At 56.2% G+C, this 22,173-nt stretch overlaps 3 protein-coding genes across 5 annotated transcripts in view; 1 reads left to right on the top strand and 2 right to left on the bottom strand.

Annotated features, from left to right (window-relative positions):
• The window catches only part of EXD3 (exonuclease 3'-5' domain containing 3), a gene marked incomplete at its 5' end in the record, with an annotated part of 51,590 nt that extends 37,369 nt beyond the window's left edge, over window positions 1-14,221 (bottom strand). The window contains 10 exons of the mRNA XM_088147261.1: window positions 1,223-1,261; window positions 1,346-1,419; window positions 2,781-2,881; window positions 2,991-3,130; window positions 3,340-3,393; window positions 6,725-6,892; window positions 7,386-7,547; window positions 7,924-7,982; window positions 10,401-10,473; window positions 13,691-14,221. Of these exons, the coding sequence (XP_088003387.1) occupies window positions 1,223-1,261; window positions 1,346-1,419; window positions 2,781-2,881; window positions 2,991-3,130; window positions 3,340-3,393; window positions 6,725-6,892; window positions 7,386-7,547; window positions 7,924-7,982; window positions 10,401-10,473; window positions 13,691-14,221 (1,401 nt within the window). The remainder of the gene's footprint in view (window positions 1-1,222; window positions 1,262-1,345; window positions 1,420-2,780; window positions 2,882-2,990; window positions 3,131-3,339; window positions 3,394-6,724; window positions 6,893-7,385; window positions 7,548-7,923; window positions 7,983-10,400; window positions 10,474-13,690) is intronic.
• Window positions 14,037-19,053, top strand: CIMIP2A (ciliary microtubule inner protein 2A). 3 transcript variants are annotated; one of them, XM_088146782.1, is made up of 7 exons: window positions 14,037-14,537; window positions 15,035-15,249; window positions 15,718-16,049; window positions 16,865-16,982; window positions 17,668-17,762; window positions 18,063-18,180; window positions 18,650-19,053. In XM_088146782.1, exons 1-7 carry the CDS (start codon window positions 14,482-14,484, stop codon window positions 18,736-18,738), a joined length of 1,023 nt encoding a protein of 340 aa, XP_088002908.1. In that variant the 5' UTR covers window positions 14,037-14,481; the 3' UTR covers window positions 18,739-19,053. The 3 variants fall into 3 exon arrangements, with proteins under 3 accessions (XP_088002908.1, XP_025021715.1, XP_025021716.1); XM_025165947.2 differs by having other exon boundaries at window positions 15,682-16,049; XM_025165948.2 differs by having other exon boundaries at window positions 14,037-15,249.
• Window positions 18,729-21,457, bottom strand: TUBB4B (tubulin beta 4B class IVb). The gene is made up of 4 exons (XM_007427050.4): window positions 21,301-21,457; window positions 21,091-21,199; window positions 20,709-20,819; window positions 18,729-19,927 (listed from the first exon to the last, which is right to left on the bottom strand). Exons 1-4 carry the CDS (start codon window positions 21,355-21,357, stop codon window positions 18,867-18,869), a joined length of 1,338 nt encoding a protein of 445 aa, XP_007427112.1. The 5' UTR covers window positions 21,358-21,457; the 3' UTR covers window positions 18,729-18,866.
• Window positions 21,458-22,173: the final 716 nt, after the last annotated feature.

Raw genomic sequence — 22,173 nt, 5'->3', positions numbered from 1 at the left:
AGCCGAAGGAAGGGGGTTCGTCAGCCGCTTCCACATTTCCCCATTAACCGAAGCAACCGCAGAGATACAGAAAACGAGGCCAGGGCGGAAGACCAAGTGCAGTCTTCTCCCTGCTGCGGCAGCTGGACACATGCTGGGGGTCCTTCTGGGAGGACGGGCAAGGGGAAGGAATATGCCCTCCAAAGTCCAGCTCCATCCCCCTAGAGCTACAGATAAGCTAAAGGCTCTGCTCTCGCATTCGATAAACCCTGTTTCGCAAAACACGGCGGAGACAGCTCCTTGTGCTTATTTGAGGCGTCCACCTGGCTGCAGGGCAAAGCAGTGCACAGTATGTTTGCAAGATCTTTAACAAATGGAAGGACTGTCAGAGACATTTTCTCCCTCTTTTTAATCTCCCTCAATGCATTAAATTCCCCGGCGCTTTCTGTTGTGGAGACGGGATGCTTGAGAGGGCAGACTGAATGCACTCAGAAATTCATACCTGGCAATCCAACTAGGATTCCCCTAAATCCATAATTACAACATTCCAGAGACAGAAGCATTCTTTAAAGTCAGGAAGAGTTTCTCATTTCCTTCCAATTTGGTATGGTTTACGCTCTCCAAGGTAACCTTTTTAAGTCTACGCTCACATTGCCACTTTGGAGCAAACAAACTCCAGGGACAATTTCTGGCTTTGCTGCCCCAAGTTGGCAAATGCACCTCAAAATGTAACTGAGGCTAACGCAGGCAGTCTCATCAACGAAAAAGAAACCTAGTAGCCATTATCAATGTGGAGAGATGCGTAATGGGTTTCAGCTGAAATCTTTGCAACGATTAAGTGTTAAGATCTGAATGACTAGGAAAAAAACCAAATATATTTTGCATTAGTAAACAAAAGCAAAAACAAAAACAAAAACAAAAACAAAAAGGAACGCATTCAGCAGGAAAAAAACATTCAACTATCCTCGGATGCAGAATCTACATCCTCAGGATGCAGACATTTCATCCTCTTTAGCACAGAGGACACAAACTAGATCCACTCACTGCACTAATCAAAGTTGGTTTCAACTATCCTCTGTAGAGCAAGATATAACAACAATCAGCCATAAGCCGTAACTGGCAGACCACAATAAATGGTTTGTATACAGCCCTAAACCCAAACCAAGCCAGCCACATTATGGCTTGTGGACAGCATCAAGGCAGCCACAGAGACCTGACCGGCTGGAAGCAAAATCACACTGACCTGGACGTGATCAGCCCAGTTTTCTTGCGTCATGGTTTTCTGCAAGAGACGTTGCAAAACAACTCTGTGAAGATGCTGGAACCTCCACGGCCTTGTGACACCCTCCCCGTTCCCACCACGTACCTCAACAAATCTCTTGTGGAGCAGGTATTTCAAAGTGCCCAGGTATCGCTGGTTGAGAATATTGGGACAAAGTGCTATAGCAGCAGGGGGGGAGAGGAAAAAGGACGGGTCAGTGGAAGCAGAGGAAGGGACCGGGGGGTTCTGCAGGGTTCATTCTGCCACCTGCCCAGGCCCTGCAGCCTCCTTCACCCCCGCCGTGAGCGGAAGCTGCGGACGTGGGGTGCTGTAGTCCCAACAGATCTGGAGGGACCAGCACAGGGAAGGCTGAGTTACTCGACTCCCCCTTGACTTTTTTAACACCATAAGTGATTCCAAGCAACAAACAAGCAGGGGAGAGAGAGAGAGAGAGAGAGAGCACTTCGCCCAGACAGATGCAGGAGGGAAGAGGCCACATTTTGGGCAGCTCTCTCCTACCCTCTGCTGTTGGCACGCAGCTCATCTCTCAGAGCAACCCACCGCCACCTGCAAGGCTTCTCCGTGTTGGCTCTTTCAGGCACGTTTGGTGCTTGTAATCCCCAGGCAGCCAGCGCGCCCTCTGATGTGTGGACTTCAGTCCCCAATTTCTCGGCAACAGCCATGCTGACGGGCGGGCACCCAGGCTGAGAAAGGCTGTGCTGAGGTCTTGCAAATCAGAGGGGGGCGATTCAAACAACCACCAACCCTTGTACTCATCTCTTATTTTATCAGCACGGAATAATCCTGCTTGAGCATGAAGTGTGTGCATTTAAAGGAAGCAGGTCACTGTGTGTCCTGGAATTCTGTAAAAGTGCTGAGGAAGTAGAAGGAACACAGGTGGCAGCACTGGGCACGGGCAATCGTGAAAGGCTGGAGCTGTTTTCTAAAGCCAATTTCTAGCTCCGATTTTTTAAAAAAGATATACTTGAAAGTGTATTTGAAGGAAGGAGCGTGTATGTGGCAATCCATCCAACCAATGAAAAATACCGTTTGTTTCCCAGGCCAGGAGGACATGCAGGGTCGGGGCCGTGCATTATCTCTGGGCAGGGCGGTTGTCTCTGGGCAGAAACTGGGATTCTCATGCTGAAACCGCTCTGACTCCCTTGTCCCTTCAGACTGCCCGGCCCAGTGTGCGCACGCGCTCTCTCTCCCTCTCGCTCATGCACACACCCACAGAGAAACCTCTTCCATCAGGGAGAACACTCAGCCCAAAGCCATCCCCTTTCACCCACAGAGATGCTGTCTGTACAGCTCTCTTGCCCTTCAGTTGGCCGTGCTACTTTGCTCCCGCTTTGCAACGCTGCCCTACAGAATTCCCAGCAGGCTCTGGGCTGAGAATGAAGGGTGCGCAAGGTGCTGTGGGGTCCCTTGAAACCCATTTACGTCAACAGAAATGACCCTGAGCAACCCCAGACCCACCCAGCTCCCAGTCCCCCGGGGCTAGGGCTTCCCACCCGCAGAACATCCCTGACGTGCCCACCTGGGTCCAGGTTGTACTTGTCCAGGAAACGGAAGGCCATTTTATGCATTGTCCTGCAGTTAATCTTTTCTGGCCACGTGCCAGGCAGGGGTTGATACTGTCTGAAAAGAAGCCAAAAAAACGCGAATGGAGGTTTCAGCTGGCTGCGGGAGAGTGGGTTTCCTGGGGGAAAGAAGTCCTCCCTGAGTGACCCCCCGGCAGCCCCCTCACCTTGCAAGGTCTTTGACCTGGAAGCCTGGCACAGACCACGAGTCGAGGAGCTGCAAGAGGCTCCGCTGCAGCTCAGGGCTGTCTCCCACGTAAGCCGTTACGAGTTCCATTCTGTTCTGAAGCAGCAACGGAACGCACATCTAGGGCACAGAAGGGGGAAGGCACGGTGGCACACCTCACTCCCTGAAGTCTTAAAAGGTTGTATGAATAAGCCCCACAAGAGCTACCCGACCAGGCCAAACCACCCTGAATTTTCTCCGTCCCTGCAGATGGATGGCTAGCATTTCAGGGAGAAGCAGGAAGAGAGGTAAATGACCCCCAGGAAATCTGCATTTTGCATGGAATTTACCTTCTCAAACTCCAGGTCTGGTTGTAGTTTCAGTTTTATACTTAAAGTGGCAGCCTAGGAAGCAAGGAAGGGTGGGGAAAGGACTGTTAAAGAGGCAGTCAGTGAGACTTGGCAGAAAGTGTTTGTGGATGTGCATTCACACGGGCTAGGCCGCCAGGCCGCTCCCTGGGGTTACAAAATGCTCTCTCTGGGTCCCTCCAGCAATTCAGGTGCAGAAAGAGGCCCCCATGCTCCCTCTCAACATACGCTCATTCCGGAAGGGACACATCTCCCAGCAAGTGACTGTTGCCACAAAGAGCATTGTGGGAACACTGCTGCTAACCTGCATCTCCCAAGAGAGATGAAGCTGAGAAAATGCAGAATAATTTATTCTGCTCCCCAGCTAACTGGGAAGGGCGGGGGGAGGGGGAATAGGACATGGGGAAATGAGCGCCAGCATAACTCCGACCCACCTCTGGCCAGCAAAGATGAACACTGACTGCCCCACAGGCAGGGCTGGAAAGGTTACAGCAGGGCCTAGCTGTCTTTCGGCAACATCTGGGAGGCCAGGAGCTCCTCAGCCGTGGGCAGGGCCTACAGGTCTCCTTCCTTTTAACCTTCCAAACAGCTTGGAAACCCTAAAACTATTCGGAGACTCCTTTTAAAGAGTAAATAAACCAATATCCAGTGAAGGGACTGCTGAGATGTCAGATGCGGGTCACTCTGCCAGCTCCCTCTACCCCAGAGCAGTCCCCCCAACAATTTGGAGACCCCCTTGAGACAAGAAGCGAGGCCCAATTGCCTCAGGTTCATTTTCAGTCAGTTAGGGACACCCCTCCACATGCCCGAACAAGGGGCAGGACAAGGGAAGTAAAACGCGTAAGGCCAAAGAACAGAGACAGGAAAAACAGCCCAACTGTGAGAGAGAGCGATCAGGGTCAGAGAAGGTGGGAATGAAATGGAGCGTCCTCAGGTGGGCCACGGTGGGCTGCCCAGCTGGCACCCTGGAGCAACGTGGCACTGCAGATTTGATTTACTCCAGCAGAAGAGAATCTCTGCAGCTCAGGGCTGAACTGTGCAGTTCTTGGTGCTCCCTGAGCTGGGTGGTTTGCTCGCAGACGTTTCATCCCCAGCACCTGCAAGCACTGATGATGCTGGCTAAGCAATCAGAGAGCACCAGAACTCCGCGGGTCTTATCTACCTCTGGTAGGGATGTTCGTGTGTGCCTGGTCTAGGAGCGCGGAGGTGTGCGCACACCTGACTCAGCCTTTACAAACAAAGCTCCTTCCCCAGAGATACGCACAGCAAGCGCAGGAAGCCCTAGATGTCTCTGACCGTTCATTCAGAAGTGCGCATAAAGCGACACGCAACCCTTTCCCAAGGGCACGCGGCATTTAAAATGCAGACCTCTCGCACAGCAATCCCAACCCTCCACTACAAACCTAACTTTGCACCAGCTGAAAAGCAGACAACAAAAAGGGGGGTGGAGACACGAAGCCGTTCCCAGGCTTCTATTTGGATCCGCCTTGGAAATGAGAAGGGAGCGGAGGAGAGGGGGCTGGCGAGAGAAAAATTCAACATACCCAACTGCTCATCTATGCCGTTCCCTTGCTGTTATTCTTGTATACACTTGGGAACGCTTGCTCTCTGGAATCTAATGGGAACTAGCAATGGCAGCTGAGGGCTAGGCCGGTAAGAAGCGTGATGATGCTGGACCGTTGCAATGTCTGCCCAGCTGCACCTCTGCTTTCCACAGTGACCAGTGAGAGGCCCGACTGGGAAGCCCACCAGCGGGCCCGAAGGCTGCAGCCCTTCCCTTCTTTTTGAACCCTGCTATCCAGGGACACGCTAGCTCTAAAAATGGAGGCTCTACGCAGCGGTCCCTTCCTTCGCCCTCCCTGGGGATCGTGTCCTTCTGCCAGAGAGAAGCCATTCCCTACTCTTTCCTTCACAGATGCGCAGACAGATACGCACACGCGCACGCACACCGGCAACCTCCAATCATTTGCCAGCCTCTCACAGGGCTGTTGGGAAAAGAACATTTCCCGTGGATCCAACTCCGAATTACTTAGCAGAGCAACACTGAAAAATCTGACTGAAAGAAGCATTTGCCCTTGCTCCTAGTAATCCAGAATGCCTTCCAAAAAATAAAGGAACGGACTTTTCCCAGGCTAGAAAGTCAAAATGGAAGTTGCCTCAGCCATACCTGTAGCCAGGAAGAAAGCAAGCTGTTTCTGCCCCACCTGTTCTGAATTTAATATACGCCCCTTAAACAAGAGCAGCGCTTTTAAGAAAACTTGCTCCACTCCAGGCAGCCCACAGAAACACGCCCCTTCACCCCAGTCCCAAAGCACAAGCCGCCCCTCTTTTTTTACAGGCATGGCTATCTTCTTTTTTTACCTTTATGAGCTGTTAAAAAAAACGTAAATAAAATAACTCAACAGACAATGGAGGGCATTCATGCTGCCCCGAGGCGGCCGCCATCCCTCCAACATGAAATATAGTGGCCCATTAAGCCGTGAGACCCCGCTAATCAAAGCTGACAGGGTTTCCGTGTCCTCTGCGATATCATGGGGGCACCGAAGCACGCCAGGCCGCTTCTGTTGGCGGGAGAATGGCTTTTCTTCCTGAGAAGGGCCTCTGCCCGTGACAAGGGTCCCCTTTGTCTGCCATCTTCACACGGGGAGCACAAGAAAGGCCCATTCAGGCAGGCGCAGACGCCCTCTGAAAGGCTGAAGGGTAATCTCACACCAGCGCAGCCTTGGCCACTCAGGGGCCACGCCGCTCCCCTCCAGGTCTGCTGAATTCCCAACAGGGTTTCCAAAAGGGGCTTGGTGGCAGCCATCTTCCCTGAAGCCATCTGTCAGCACAGAGGGGAGCTGCCTGGCTGCCCAAGTCCCCAACTGCCTCGGCTCTCTTTGTCCAGCAGCTGGCCGGGGCACACAGAGGCAGCGGAAGGTACGGGCCCTTGGCAACCAGGAACCGCGCATCCGTCACCCCACCGTCAGGCACCAAGCTGCGGCTGGCCGGGCTCCCACAGCCTTCCGGGGGGCCAAGGTGGCCGCTGGTCCCTTGGAAGCTCGTACGCCCTCTGCCTTCTCTCGGGCCTTGACTTCTTCCTAATTCTGGGCAAGATGGGCCTTTCGAGAGGCTGGGGCCCTCTTCCCTGAGCCAGGCGACTCAGTTCCATGGCCGGCGGAGCCGCTCAAGCGCTGTGCTGCGGCCTCCTCCCGCCCCCTTTCGACAAAGAGGCTCCAGAGGGGAGGGGGCCCCAGCCAAAGTCCTCCCTGGTACCCCGAGCGCCCAGCCGCCTGCATCCAGGCCCCTTCCTCGCAGCCCCAGAGGGAGAGCAACACTGCCCCCCGGTGGCCATGTGAGGGCACCGCGCAGAGTGGGGAAAGCTCACCTCTTTGAACTTGCCCTGGCAGCAGAGGTAGCTGACGAAGCCCAGCAAATGCTGGCGGTCGGCGGCGTGGAGCCGATAGATGCTGGTCAGCGGCTCTAGCAGGCTGGCATTGCACCGAGGGAGCAGGGGAAAGAGGCGGGCCTGCAGCTTCTTCAGCTTTAAGCCAGACTGAGGGCAGCAGAGAGAGATCCCGTGAGGTCTAGAAGCAATCTGAGTCCCAGGTGCAGAGGCGAAGAGCGAAAGGACGAAGGGCTTCTGGGGGGTTTTGAGCCACTCTGTGTGGGGCAGGCCCGGGGCAGCCCAGCAAGGTCCCTGCCACGCGCCACAGGGAAATTGGGGGCTCTGAGCTTCTGAGGCGACCTGTCTTCCTTCACTGGGCCCGCAGGAAATGCCAGGCTTCTGGGGGAGCAGCAACCAACGTCACCCAGCCACAAGGTGAGCCAGTCGAGGAACTGGTGCTCCTGAAGGGCCAGAAGGGCTGCTGAGGCTCCCAGCCAGGACACCTCTCTTGAGGACAGCTACTCCTCTGGGGCCCATTTGGGAGGCAGCCGGGCAAGGCCTCTGTGTCCCCACAGGGTGTCAGCAGCCAACCTTCCGCTCAGCGCCCCTAAGGCCCAAGGACGGAGGCCTATGCTCCACGTGGGTCTGGCATCCCCCTTACCAGCTGGCTGTTTGCACCGTTCCTTATCCAGCGCTGTAGCTCACGGACAATGTGGGACAGCAAGCCTTGCTCCTTCCAATCACCATGGCTCTCCAGCACACCCATGAGCCACGCTAGTGGGTCGTGCAGGCTGGCAAAGCCCCGTCGCATTTCTTCCTGGAGCTAGGACAATCCAGAAGGACCTCTGTTGACCCTGCTCTGCCCAGCCCGTGATGCACAAGTCCCCCGTAGGGCACCCAGCTTTCCAGAACGTCAGCCCTTCAGCCCCAGCGAGGGAGAAAGGGAGCTGGGCAGGGTGAGAGCTGCTGCTCCTCCTCCCACGGCCAGCATGAAGACAGACGCCATTCTGCAGAATCCCTTACGGTGGAAGCAGAATACTTGTGCCGTTAACAAGTCCTTGTGGGGGCTCGGGCAGAGGGGAGCAAGAATCAGGGGGCCCACACAGCTTCCTCCTCAGAAAGCAGAAGGCGGAAATCCGGACAGGCAGTGGGTGCTGCAGCAAATTCGGCTGCTTGCTCTACGACTTTATTGAACTCACCTTCTCCACGTCTCTCCTTGCCCAGAGCGCCTGAAGACACTGGAGCAATGGGTCCTGCTCTAAAGGGAGAGAGAGAAAACCGAGGCATGGAGAGAAATGAAGCACAGAGCAGGGACTCGTTCCCTCCACCCCCGCCATAACCATGCATGCGGGGGGTGGGCTTATGGCTCAGCCAAGGAGGGCCCTCCTGCCCTGCTGAGGGCATCGGCATCACCTAAAGCCAACCAGAAAACCTTCTTTGCCTTTCCATCTCTTATCCAATGTAACTATTACAGAAATAATCTTGCGAGGGGCTAAGACACCGCCAAGCTGCAAGGGCCAACCCCCCTCACCCACCCAGAATGTTTTCACCTGGCGCCACTGATAGGGAAGGACTTGGATGAACACCTTGGTGCAATGAGTTCCACTGGCCAGACGCTCCTCCTGGGAAGGCCCCCTGAATTCCCCTTTAATGGGCCCCAGAGAATCCGGGGCCAAAAAGGCCAGTTCGGATGGTTCCTTGCTGGGCCAGGCCCTCTGACCTTCCTCCCTTCCAGGAAGCGCTGCTCTGTGGCGACCGGGAGGCCCACAGCCTTCTCTCCCTCCTTCCCAGAAACACCCCCTGGCATCCTGTTTTCCTCATGGGACTGAACAGGAAACGCAGCACTTGGCTGGCGGGGCACCTCAGGGAGGGACAGGTCAGCTGGGAGGCTGCTGGGGGAAAAGGAGGCCCTCCCTGAAAATGGCCACCCAGAGGTGAGCAGGAGAGCCACCCTCGCAACCGGGTGGTCCCAGGAGGGGTGGGGAGCGGGCTGGTGGGCCGACTCCCTCAGGACGGGGCTGGACAGGTGCCGGATCTGCTTCCCAGAGTTTTGGGTGGAACCACTGATGTTTCTAGCCTTTGCCCCCTGGGAGACACTAGGCAAATAGTTCCTTGCAGAGGGCTGCAGCTCAGCCTTGGCCAGGAAGCCCTCCTCCCCCCACAGATGAAACGGAGTCAGGATACCTCTCACAGGGAGAGCGGGGCTGTAACAACTCACCCTGCAAACGCGGGTGTCTCTGCTTCCCAAAATTGAGAAAATGGAGAAGGAGCTTGAATTTAGGCATCTCCTTCACGAGCTAGCTTTCTAGCTGCAAGACATTTGTGGCACAGCTGGTCCCGGGATCAGGGCAGCCCAGACACATCAGTTAGCCTCCTGATGAGAGTTGGGACAACCTCCGGCTGTTGCATCCCCGCCCTCGGCACCACCATTCCATGCAGGCAGATAACTAGCCCAAGAGGAATGACCAGTTTAGAGATTTGCTTTTCTGCACATCCAGGCTCCTGGGCATTCAGCATTGTTTGACTTGCGTCTTGTGGGCCTGGCTGCCTCCTTGCTGGGCGGCCGCTGAAAGCAGCCGCTGCATTTCCCACTGGCTCAAGTCACCCCAGCTCTAGCTGGAGAAACTGACAGCCCCTGTTTGTGAGGCAATTGCTTGGTTCAGCTCACTGCCAGGCTTCATTCCAGGGCTGCTCTGGTAACGACGCTTAGCATGCAAGAAAGGGCACTGAAGTCCCCAAAGGTGAGCGTGCACATGAGGCACCCAGAGGTCTGAAAAGCGTGGCACCGGCAGAGAGCGAATCGTGCAAGTCCAGAGACCTTGCCTGCGGGAGCTCCATGCTTGAGCGTCTGTGTGCAAAGGGAAAAAGGGAACGGGAGCTTCAACTTGGCCAGCTGACAGCCTGGGGCTCCAGGCCCTCATTCTGAGGAAGCAGCCCTGCAGCCCCTCCTCAGCCGCCCCTGCAACACCAGTGTTTGTCTTGGAAGCGATCGGATGAGGCCGCCTGGCACAGGAAGGACAGGCAGACGGAGGATGACAGGAGGAGGCAACCCCTGGACCGGTCAGATGGGGGAGGGTTGGGCCACAGGAGGGAATCCAAGGAGGCAGCCAAAGTTTCCTTGGAGTGCTTACATCTGGTGGAAGCCTGCAGGCTCCTCAGACCATGGCCGGGTGAGAGTTTTCTGGGAAGCTTCGGAGATATTCAGAGCACGCTCCCTTGCCAAGGCCTTTCGAATCTCAAAAGCGTCCTCCTACCGAAAAAGCGTCCTTTCTCCAAGCAATCACCCCTGTATGGGCTGAGCTGTACTCCCCGACTTCTCTGCCCTACCCACCACCCGTCCCACAGGACCACTTTCTTTCAGGACACAAGCTAGGTATTATCCCAAGAGGACTTAGGTCTGGTTTCTCCCTGGTCTGTCAAGGGCCCCCTGCTCGGGTTTCTTTCATGCAAGCTTTAGAGGGGGAACCTGGCAACCTAACCCCCTTCTCTCTGGAACGGGAGGGCCAGAAAAGGGACCTTGGGTGCTGCTGGGGGCTCTTCTTCTCTTCCCTTTTCCCAGGACTAGACTTCCAAAGGTGATTTTTTCAGGGCCAGGAAAAGGAAGAGGAACAGCCATCAGAAGCTGGGCCCAGAGAGGAAAGGGGCAGGCTCCGGGCTTGTAGGGCAGGTGCCTCACCATTGGAGCTGAGAGATGGGCGATCTTCCACCAGGGTGTCTTCAAGGGAATGGAAGACCGCCGCCTCCCCATCCTGGAAGCAGGAGAGAATTTGGTTACTTGCAGCCGGTGGATGACCGAAGCCTGAACGCCGCCTCTCCTACCACCAACCCTTGAGGGGGCGGTGCCATCCCAGGAAAACAATCTGGTCTGAAGAAGGCAGGGAGGCTGCACTCGCTTGGGGAAGCTGCTGGGAAGAGGTGGCTGAGGGACAACCTTGCCTCACTCCCTTTCTGGGCTGCCTAAAGGCCACTTCCGGGCCACTGTGTGGGGCAGGGGCCTGGGCTAGGAAACCTTTGCTCCAGCCCACCAAGTGTCTGGCTCTGTTAGGCAGCTTACTTAAGGAGGAAACCCCTGCAGCCAGCAGCTGTCTATGCTGTGGAAGTGCATCCAGAGACGGAACCGTCTTCATGTCCCCTTAGCCTGGCCACCAAGCCAGCCGACTGACAGGGCCCAACCTGGTGGCCGAGCCCTGGTTCCCTCTAAGGGCCACCCAGCTCTTCCTGGCCTCTGGGATGCCGCCAGCAGCCAAGGACCCAGAGTGGAAAGAGGCCTTCCTTCAGAAGCAGCTCTACCCTTGTCCGTGGCCTCCAGGTGTCCTGGGGCCTGAAGCCCCACTCGGCTGCTGTGGGAGGTGGGACGCCGCTGGGGTGCCCTCTGAATGGCCAAGATGGCTTTGAAAAGGGACAGAGAAGGCACGGCCAAAGGGTGGCAATCAGCTGCAACTGCCATACGCAGGCGAGGGAGGTGAAGAAGCCATGTGCCAGTTGCTTGTGGCGCTCCCACCACTGTCAGAGAAAGCACTGGGGCAAGCAGCCTCCCAGTCCAGACAGTGCTACAGGGTGCCTTCTGGAAGATACGATCAGAAGGCCCCTCCGTTTCCTCGTCAGATCCATTCGAGCCAAACCGCTCCCTGGCCTGGCTGAAAGTGGATCCAGCCCCCTTTGAAGCAACTTGGGCTCCTGCCCGCGTAATGGGATCAAGGGGTAGACAGGCTTCCCCTCCTGCTTCCCCGACATCTGGCGGGTGGGAGTGCTGCAGAGCCCACGGGAAGCTCTGTCATCTGCCCTGCCATTGTCCCAAGCAACACAATGCTGTGGCCCCAAGAAGCGTTCAGAGCCATCCCCGGGGGCAGCAGCCCGCTGGGCCTCTCTCGTGCATCAGGCCGGACTGGCCCTTCTGCAGAAGGATGAGCAGCACGAGGCACACCCCGCTGTCATCAGACCCCACCAAAGAACGTCCTGGCGCTTCACTGGTGGTTCATGAAGCCCTGGGCCAGACCTGCCAAGACGCTGAATAGCCCAAGGCCCCCTTACAAAAGAAAGGTGGGACGTAAGCCCAACTCAAGGAACGTGACCTTGCGGCCCTTCCCTGTAGCAACCATGGAGGGTCAAAGGCATTTCACTGGCACCAGGATCTGCCAGGCATAGCCTCTCCAGTGAGCTCAAGGCTGAAGAAATGCACCAGGAGCCAGCATTTATTCTTGAGAATAAAAACAGCTGCACAGGAAAAGAGAGCCAGATGTTTTTCTGGATAATTGCTGAGTATGCTGCTTTTTTGTTTTGTTTTTCACTTTAAGAGTTTAACTTAAAACATTTTTTTAAAAAAAAACCTTTTTGGAACACAAAAAAATTAAGATGTGCTGCTGTCTAGCTGAAAAATCAGGGGCTGCTGGATACACTGCCAACACGGAGAGGATTCCCATGGATGTGGATTTTTTTCCCTAAGTCCTCCAAACCGTAAAGCACAGACAGCCTCTGCAGCTGACATCTGAGATCCATTTAACATTTCTCAGGGACTGCTGGCTTCAAAAAACACCCACAAACCGCATGGAAGCGTCCAGTAAATCCAAACCATATCAAAAGCCCTTGACAACACGGGACCAGTCAGCTGCTGTCCTTGGTCCAGAGAGCTCTGCAGGGAGCCACCTCATTTCCAAAGGTCTGATGCTGCAGCTCCATCCAGATCAGAAACCACTGAAGGAAATACCCTGTCCAGCAGACAGGTGACCGAAGCATCGAGCCACGTCAGACACCACGAGACACAATCAGATTACAACTGGCTCAAAACTCACCCACTGTAGTGCTCGCACAAAGCATGCCTACGTGTACACACACACACACACACACACACACACACACACGGCACCTTAGGTGCAAAAACATTCCAACGTTACAGCTGCATGCTCATCTGGGAAGATGGTCTCTGCTAAGCCCAGTCACCGCACTGGACTTTGCTCTGCACTGAAAAACAACTGGGGCAACTGGATTCAGGGGATCTGGCTTTGTCATCAGGCCTGGGGGTCTCAGGGGACCAGTGAGATCTTGAGGTGGCTCCTTTGCTAATCCAATCTCTTGTGTGCCATATGCTTTTTAATCATGACTGGTTTTTTGACAAGTTTTATGTTTCGTATCTTTGTTGTATGCCGAGTCACTTCTTGTGAGATGCGCAGATCTATAAATTTGATCTATAAATAAATAAAATAAACTCAGCGGCTGAAGCCAAACAGATGCACCCAAGGAAGGCAGCCGTGCTTGGAGAGCAGACAACAGTATTTCTCACAGAGACTGACCCAAAGGGACCATCAGGTCACCGGCAAGTATCCACAGCTGTGGCATCTGCGGGCCCTGCTTACCGGCCACAAACTGAAGCAAAAGCTCTTCTGGCAAGGCCTTGCTTTGGCGAGGAGACCACCACTCCTGCCCCTGTGCCTGCATCACTGCACTGGGGGCGGGGGCGGGTGACTGCGGCTAACAGATGGGGAAACGGGTTATTTCAGGCATTTGGTCTTTCCATCCCCCAAAGGGGAAAAACGCTGCTGGGTGGCTCTTCCTCATACGAAGAGGAAGGGCGTTCCGTGGCGCAGCCCCGAGCCGCGAGGGAGGAATCCTGGCAGACCGGGCCCTGCGACCGTGGCGGTACGGGATGCCACCCGCCGGCCCGACCCGTCCTGCTCCTGTTCCCGCGCCCGGCGGCCAGTCCCAGAGGGAGCCGCTCTGAGGGCAGCCTCCTGCCCAGCGCTCGTCCCCCGGCTCATTCTCAAAGCGGCCTCAGGGCAGGCGCGAGGCCGCGCAGTGCAGCTGGCGGAGCGGGGTGGAACGCCCGGGCGCCGGGACCGAGCCTCCGCGGGACGACCCGCCGGAGAGGAGGCCGCGCCGAAGCGAGCGCGGCCGAGGGAAGGGCCGGCCGGCGGGCCGGGACTGGCGGCGAGGCGGGCGAGGCGGGGACCGCGGGGCGAGCCGGGCGCTTACCTGGTCTCCCGCGGCCTCCAGCGTTCCGCCCCGCGCGCTGTCCGCCCCCGGAGAAAGGTGCACAAGGGAGAGCCTCGCAGTCGGGGTCGCGCTCCGGCGCCCACCTCCAGCGGATCCCCCGCGCTCCGCCGGCCAGGCCCGCCGGCCCTCCGCCCGAAGCCACGGGGCCGCGCCGCCTTTCCCGCGCCTTCCCCGGGCCGCTCGCGGAGCTCCCTCACCGGGCCAGGCCGCCGGAAGTTGGGCCCCGTCGGTGCGCCGCTCAAAAGGCCCCCCCCGGGAACAGCAACCCCGAGGCGGAACCTTCGCGCGGCCCGTCCCGGCTACAACGGCCCCGCGAGGCAGGCCGGGGCCCGGGCACCTCCGCCAGCGACCGCGGTCCTTGGCTGCCTCCTCGCGGCCGCCGCGAGCAGGGCAGAGGCGCGGGTCCCCGGCCGGGAAAGGCGCCCAGAGGGGGCCGCGCCGCAGAAGCCGCTTGTCCGCGGCGCCCCCGCTTTCGTGGCCCGACAAAACCCGCCTGGCCCAGCTCCGGCCTCAACGCCTCTCGGAGCCGGCCCAGGAAGGCCGACCTAGGGCGCCCCTGCGGGCAGCCGTTCCGCGATCACGGGGAGCGGGGCCTTCGCCTCTCGCAGGCCTCAGGTGGCCAGGGCCGGCTGGGGCGCCCGCTCCCGCGCACCTGGCTTAAAGCAGAGGCAGGAGGCCGCTTCACAATGGTCACCTGGGCGACAGGGCTGGGGGCCAGCCGGCCAGCCGCTCTTGTAAGCTGAAGCCCGAAGCAGCAGCGCCGACCCGCAATGACGGCCGCTCAGAAATGCAGCTTCTTCCCGCAGGACCCGTACTACATCCCTGGGTGAGTCCGCGGGCTCCGGGCTGGAGGCCCTTCCGCCGCTGAAGAAGCATGAGTTAACGTTACCGCCCAAGCAATGCCAGTCTCCCAGCAGAGCTTCCACCTACAGAGGCAGTATACCCCCGAGTGCCCAGACACTAGGACTGAGAGGCAGGAAGGCTGGCTGATCCCCGAGTGCGCCAGCTACACGCCAGTCTCCCGGAAGGCGTGCTCCATCTGACCCTTTAATTCCTCCTTTCTCTGAACTGCGCCCATCACGAAAACTTTCTAACTTAAGAACCAGGTGGGCTTTCTCCCGCCATTTCTCCCAATCCCTTTTCCGTTCTCTTTCAGGGAAGGCCCCTAAGATTCTTTATGGATTTCCTAAACCAAACCACCTGCCATGGCAGATCCCTCACAATATTGGTGCCAGGCGACTTTTACTGATACTAAATGAATGCCCTTTTTCTGACACGCCAACCTGGGGATTCCATTCCTTTTACCTGCTTGTGCCTCCCAAGATATGGGGGCTTTTACCCTCAGGTCCGCTACCATGTTGGGCAAAGCTATGGCAGAACCACCTCCAGAATGCTGACCGACCCTGAAGTCCGCAAGAGCCCGTGCTCTGTTCTCGCACCTCTGAAAAGACCCAAGTTCATTGAAGACTTCACCCAGCAAAAACTCCCTGGGCAAGACAGGATGGATCAGTTCCAGTCGTACATCCCGGGATACACAGGTGTGCATCTCGGGGAAAGCTAGCAGAGCGACGCCACGTGCTTTTGTAAAAGGCTGGGCTCTGCTCCCATGCCATTTCCGAGTGGGAATAGGCTCTTGTGGGTCTGGGGGCAGACTCCTTGGTGTCTCTCCTGCTCCAGCTGAACTAAGTAACAGCTCTGAATCGTGGCACAGCAGCACAGAGTCAGAACTACACAACTGCCTAAATAACAGAAATTGACAGAGAGAAGTTTTATCTTACCACCAAAAAGACTCTCTTGCAAAAAAGAACCCGGCAGGAGGACGACTGCCTAGTAGGTCCCATCCCTGGGCCAGCCTGCCAGGATCCCTCCTCCACCATTTGCTGGCCCCAGAAGAGTTGAAAACAGCAGGTTTTTCCCAGCTGCTTTCCCCGTTCAGGATTTTGGTCTTCTCCCTTTGTTTCCCTCTCCAGGCTTTGTACCCTACTGTGGTTGCTTTCCTATTCCAGGTCAAGACCTCCAGCCCCCTTTGCCAAGGGGGCTTCCCCTGCCCCATCCTCCCACATGGACAGAGGCCGATTCAGTGCAACGGGCAGCTCAGAGGAAGGTCACCCCCTGCCATCCTGGCATCCGGCTGGCTTGCGGGCCGGGATGGAGGCAGTTTGCAGCCACAGCCAGCTCCCAGCTGGTCTCACCGAAAGGCGACCAGAGGTTTCTGTGCCATCCAGACATTGCGTTGGTGTGTGGTCAGGAGGAGTGCCGAGGGCCTTGTAAGGCTGGCATGTCCTTGGTGTGCGGGCAGGGCTGGAAGGGGCCTCCTTGCCGCCCAGGAGCTGATCAGGTATGTGCACAGAAATGGACTAAGTAGATGGACAGCTTCCAGGGCTGTGTGCTCTGCGATGAGCAGGCCACAGAAAAGAGCCCCTAGCTCTCCCCTCCTCTCCTGGGGAGATTCCCGTCCGCAGCTGGGGTGAAAATGGCAGTCGAGATCTGGGCCTGATTTCAGCAGTAGTTAGTTCCTGGGGGGTGCAAACCGTTTGTCCTTTAACTGACACACTTTACTGCATTCACATTACATTTGGTTGGGAGTCTTAAGTGCTAGTTCGTTACCCCTAAAACCCTGAGGGTGCCACAATTTCCTTATGAATCTGCCCAGACCATGATACCAGCAAGAGGAGCCCTTTCTAACAATACTTTCTTTGCACCCATGGGACCCAGTCTGCCAATGCTGGTCCAGACAGGAGCTATGGGAATTCCATCTGATGCTGTAATGCAGTGCTTCCCAAACTTTTTCCTTTGTTACCCAAAACTGCTTATCAGAAAGTCCTTTTTACTTAAATCAATTTAAATGCGATGGGTAATTGGTTCATGTGTCGTTACCCAAAGAAAAACCACTTTTACCCAATTTTCAGCAATTTACCCAGGTGTGGGAAGCACTGCTATAATGCAAGAACCAGCAGGGCTGCCTGACAACACTCCAGGCTAGGGAAATCAGGACTGACCAAATACCACCTTTTTTTGCACAGTTTAGCCAAAAGAACTCACTAGCCCAAGATGGGATGTTTAGAACTGGTTTCAGTTGCTTTGAAAGGTAGTGACATTTTTACTGGAGGAAGTCAGACAAAACTGTTCCGTGGTTGTTCCTTTGGGTCTCAGCCAACCAGGACCGAAGGAGTGCCTCTGCCACTGCCAACGGAAACGGTTGATGTCAGGCGGTTTGATCGGACCCCCAAGCTGGATCTGCCCAACCTCATCCAGCGAAAAGCCATCTCAGGTGAACTATTGGCAATGATCAGATGAATCTCTTACCGGTAGACTTGTGCTATCCAAGTCTGCCTCCTATCTTCAGACTCCCCCCTCCCAAATCAATCACACCAACAGAGCGCTCAGTCACTGTGGGCCTTGCAGGATCAGGACTCCGCAGGGTTCTTTGGGAGAACATCAGAGGTCCTGCTTCTTTAACAAGGCTTAGAGAAATAGGATCGGAAAAAGCACACTGAAACACACTAGGCTCTTTTCCTTCTGGGAAAAAAAAACCTTGAGGAATGAAGCAAAGCTTTCCTAGCTAACAGCCTGCCTCTCCCTGCCCCAAGCCTTCCCCAGATGCCTCAGCCAGTCCCCCACTCTTGGGCAACTAGCCCCAGCATGCAAAGCTGGGAAGGGGAGTGTTAACGCCTGCTTCTGCCCGATGCCCTCCAGACATGCTGATGAGGTGGCCAGGAATTGTAAGAGCTCGAGTGTAACTTGGGGAAGAGCAGAGAGGTGCCCAATTTCACCTTCAGTCCCCTTTTGATTCTCCTTTTACTGGGCAAGATTGGTTAAAAAAAAAAGTCACAGCCGCACACCCACCATTATTCTGGGCCTAGAGAGAGCAAAAAGCGGCTCTGGCATCCACACCCTCAGGGCCTGAGCAGCTCCATTTCCAGTCAAGGCTCTCACTTCCCTGGACTCTTTCACAGGATATGCTGGATTTATCCCGTGCTTCACCTGGATTATGGGAGTCAACTACCTGAAGGGAGTAAAAGATGCCATGAACAATTTTGATAGAAACCAGGTAATACTTGGCGGGGGGGGGGTTGAGCACACCCTCCTCCTAAAACAGCCCAGAACCCTCGGCACTGACACCTCCTGGAGGCAAATAAGCTGGTCCCCAGAAACCACTTACCTCTGGAACCCTAGGGCAGAATCCTAGACCAGGGTTCCAGCTTGATAACCCTTCCATCTTATCCCTGCAACAATACATCTGCGCAGCGGAGCCAGCCAGGGGGGTAGAGCATCTGGTCCTTCAAGACCAAACTTAGCAGACCCCAAAGTGAGCTGTCAGCTCTCCTAACACCTGCTCATCCTTCCCCAGGAACGGCTGAGAAATCCCATGTACAGCTTTGGCCAGCGCCTGCCCCGCACTTACTGGCCTAACACAAAGATCTACACCAGCAGCGGCTTGGTCCCATTCTACACAGGGTTTGTGCCAAGTAAGTCATGGAATTTCTCAAGCTAAGACAAGTTTCTCCCCCCCCTCTAGCGAGATCCGTTCAAAATAACACATTTACTCCCAGAGCCTCTCCCCCAAACCGCTGCCTCTGGCTACACAGAACTGAACAAGCTGAGGTCAGACAGCAGCTGCAATTTTGGCTTGGCCTGCCAAGTCCTGGTTATGGAGCATAGAGGGCAATAGCACCACTTAACAAGTTTAGTGTATCTTTCAGCCAGTAAGATCCTTAGCAACCTTTCAAGACATACGACCTGTAAAAAGAAATCTTTCTGTAACTGCTTCTGCCTGCTAAACTTTTACCCAGAGGAAGCATAGCACAGAACAGCGTTTGTTAAACCTTTACGCCTGTTTTCTCCTCTGACTTACCGCTCAATCCTACCGTGTTCCCACATGTCAGAAAGAACAAGTTGGAACACACAGGGCTGCTCACTTGGATTTCTTCTCCCCAGCTATCCGGCAAAGTTATGCCCTAACTTTTGGCAACAGCACCCGGAAAGCTTACTATGACGAATTGGAGCGGAGACAACATACAGGATGAAAATGTTTTTAATGTCTGTACAGCATCAGACAGGTGACATAAAGAAAACGCAGCACAAAGAAACAGAGAAGAGGTCTGGAACGAATAAAGTTTGTGACACCTTTAAACAGAATGTACAGGTGTGGCCCTTAAGCTGCTTCTTCCTCCGCTTCTTCTTCAAACTCACCCTCCTCCTCAGCTGTCGCATCCTGGTACTGCTGGTACTCTGAGACCAGGTCGTTCATGTTGCTCTCTGCCTCAGTGAACTCCATCTCATCCATACCCTCCCCAGTGTACCAATGCAGGAAAGCCTTGCGGCGGAACATAGCAGTGAACTGCTCCGAGATGCGCTTGAAGAGCTCCTGGATGGCTGTGCTGTTGCCAATAAAAGTGGCAGACATCTTGAGGCCACGGGGGGGAATGTCGCAGACAGCGGTCTTCACGTTATTGGGGATCCACTCCACAAAGTAGCTGCTGTTCTTGTTCTGAACATTCAGCATCTGCTCATCGACCTCCTTCATTGACATTCGCCCACGGAAAACTGCCGCAACCGTGAGATAGCGCCCGTGACGGGGGTCGCAAGCTGCCATCATGTTCTTGGCATCAAACATCTGTTGGGTGAGCTCAGGCACTGTCAGGGCACGATACTGCTGGCTCCCACGACTGGTCAGCGGAGCAAAGCCAGGCATAAAAAAATGGAGCCGAGGAAATGGGACCATATTGACTGCTAGCTTGCGTAGATCAGCGTTGAGCTGGCCCGGGAACCGCAGGCAAGTGGTCACCCCGCTCATTGTGGCTGACACCAGGTGATTGAGATCGCCATACGTAGGAGTGGTCAGCTTCAGGGTCCGGAAGCAAATATCGTAGAGGGCCTCATTATCAATACAGTAGGTCTCATCTGTGTTCTCCACCAGCTGGTGGACCGACAGAGTGGCATTGTAGGGCTCAACTACAGTGTCTGACACTTTGGGGGAGGGGACAACGCTAAAAGTGTTCATAATCCTGTCTGGGTACTCTTCACGGATCTTGCTGATCAGGAGTGTCCCCATGCCGGAGCCAGTGCCACCCCCCAGGGAATGCGTGAGCTGGAAACCCTGGAGACAGTCGCAGCTTTCGGCTTCTTTCCTCACAACATCGAGCACAGAGTCAACAAGCTCCGCCCCCTCCGTGTAATGGCCCTTGGCCCAGTTGTTGCCCGCTCCGCTCTGACCTGCAAAGGAGGCGGAGTGGGGGAATGAATGAGTGCCCGCTAAGCAAACCCCTGACGCTCTGCCACGGGAATTATGCACGGAATCCTTTTTGCAAGGGCGGCTCCCCTTCAACCGAACAAGGACAATCATTTAAACCAACTACCAAACCAATTATAGAAATGCAAGAGTTTCAGAGACCCTAAGTTTGGCCAAGTGCTGCCAGTAAAGTCCGTAAGCGACCTTGGCTCTACGAGGTTATATCCCAACATGTTGAAATTATGGAACTCCAAGTTCACACTGTTGTACAGGTCGTGCAGCTCTTCACACATTTAGGGCTGAAACACAAATGACGTGCCAGCCTCGCTCTCGAGCTTGGGCACACCCTGTCGCTCTGCCACAAATGAAACAGGGCTTTTGGCAATCGTACTTTAACAAGACCTGCCTGAGTCATCCCTCCCCAGGAAAGAATTTCATTCCAAAGAAATCATCATCGCCCAAGTGAACGACTCTCGCGTCAACGGTGACTTTATCTCCTAACTTCCAACTGTCCAGTGCCAATAAGCAAAAGTTGAAACATGTAGAATTTGGGAAACTCTGATGCCCCAGGGGCGGGCCCCGCATCTAGGCTCCGGAACCGCTGAGCCGACCCTGTTCTACCTTTCTCAGGCAAAAGTGCCTGCGTTTCCCCAACGCGCAGAACCACAAGCACCAAGGCCGCTTGTCCAGGCAGCCGGTCGGTGCCCCCCCATGGCACCCCCTCCTGCAAACACGCTGCCTGACCAGCAAGCGGGAGCTACGCACCAAAAACGAAATTGTCGGGGCGGAAGATCTGCCCGAAGGGGCCAGAGCGCACGGAGTCCATGGTGCCAGGCTCCAGATCCACCAGCACAGCCCGAGGGACGTACTTGCCACCTGCGGAGGAAAAGCAGCTGAGCGCCCGAGAGCAAAGCACGGCCGGGTGGAAGCAGGGCCCCGAGACCCAAACCCACCCCCGCTTTCGGGGCCGGGGGCAGAGGCGGCTTTCGCTCGGGCTCCTCGGCTTAGGGGCAAGGACTACAGGCCCCATCACCCCCGTCCCACGACCCGCTCGCTAGGAGAGAAATGGCGGCGGCGCCGACGAGATCCCAGCGAGCGCCGCAGGCACTCTGCACGCGCCCAGAGGCGCTCCCACCCACGGACGCACCGGTGGCCTCATTGTAATAGACGTTGATGCGCTCGAGCTGGAGGTCGCTGTCGCCGTGGTACGTGCCCGTGGGGTCGATGCCATGCTCGTCCGATATCACCTCCCAGAACTAAGGGCGAGAAAGCGGGGAGAGCGATGAGAACGAGGCGGCGGCGGCGGCGGCCTCCCGAGCCCCACCCGGCCTCCTCCTTCGTGGCCAGGTCGGCCGACCTTGGCGCCGATCTGGTTGCCGCACTGGCCGGCCTGCAAATGCACGATCTCCCTCATGGCGTCGGAACTGACGGGCAGGAGCGGCCTCTTCTCTCCAGTCCAGACGGCAGGACGAGCACCACCGACGGCACGACGAATACTAGCTGCGTCAAGGTAACGGACACGCCTTTATATAGGGGGCGCAAGAAAGGGGGCGGCACTGCGTGGCCGCGCGCGTCGTCTCAACCTCACTCCACCTTACCCGTCATCTGCCTCGCCGGCGGCGATTGAACGAAAATGCTCGGTCTGAGCTGTTGATTGGGCGCTTAAGACGCCAGTCTCAACCGACGGCCTGCCCACGCTTGAACGTTTTTAGCGCGAGCACGTTCTCCCTCCAATTTTCTATTAGAACGTTACAACGGTCGGGTGAAGCTCCTCCTCTTCTCATTGGATCTCCGTTCCCTCCCCAACTGAAAAGTCTGAGCGGCTTCCTCTATTGGGTGATTTGAATGATTGATAGCGGCCCCTAATTGGCTTTTGGGACGAGACGAGTCTCCTAGTAACGGTCGCAGAGGAAACGCCCGCGCGCAGGTAGCGCGGGAGAACCCGTTCACTACGGCGACTACGTTAACTGCCACGTTAGGAGCGCAAGCTCCCCGCGCGCTGCGCTGTCTGCGGGGCGGTTGCGGGGGACGCCGTAAACAAGGCGCTCCTTAGCAACGGGGCCCGGTCGCCTCGGGGCAGCCGCGAGCATCCTCTCGCGAGGCGAGGCGAGACAGTACAGACCGCCCGCCCGCCGCCCCAGAGTCCTCCTCGAACGGCCCCTGCGGGGAGATTGAGACCCCGGGCCCACTTCTCCCCTCCTCACGCTCCCCTTCCCAGGTTCCCCAACTG

The sequence above is a fragment of the Python bivittatus genome, unplaced genomic scaffold (assembly GCF_059951505.1).
Source record: "Python bivittatus isolate LINGU-HERP-01145 unplaced genomic scaffold, Pbiv_v1 ctg000160_np1212, whole genome shotgun sequence".
Taxonomy (NCBI): Eukaryota; Metazoa; Chordata; class Lepidosauria; order Squamata; family Pythonidae; genus Python; species Python bivittatus.
Note: the sequence above shows the minus strand (reverse complement) of the source record. Positions and strands in the feature narration are given on the sequence as shown.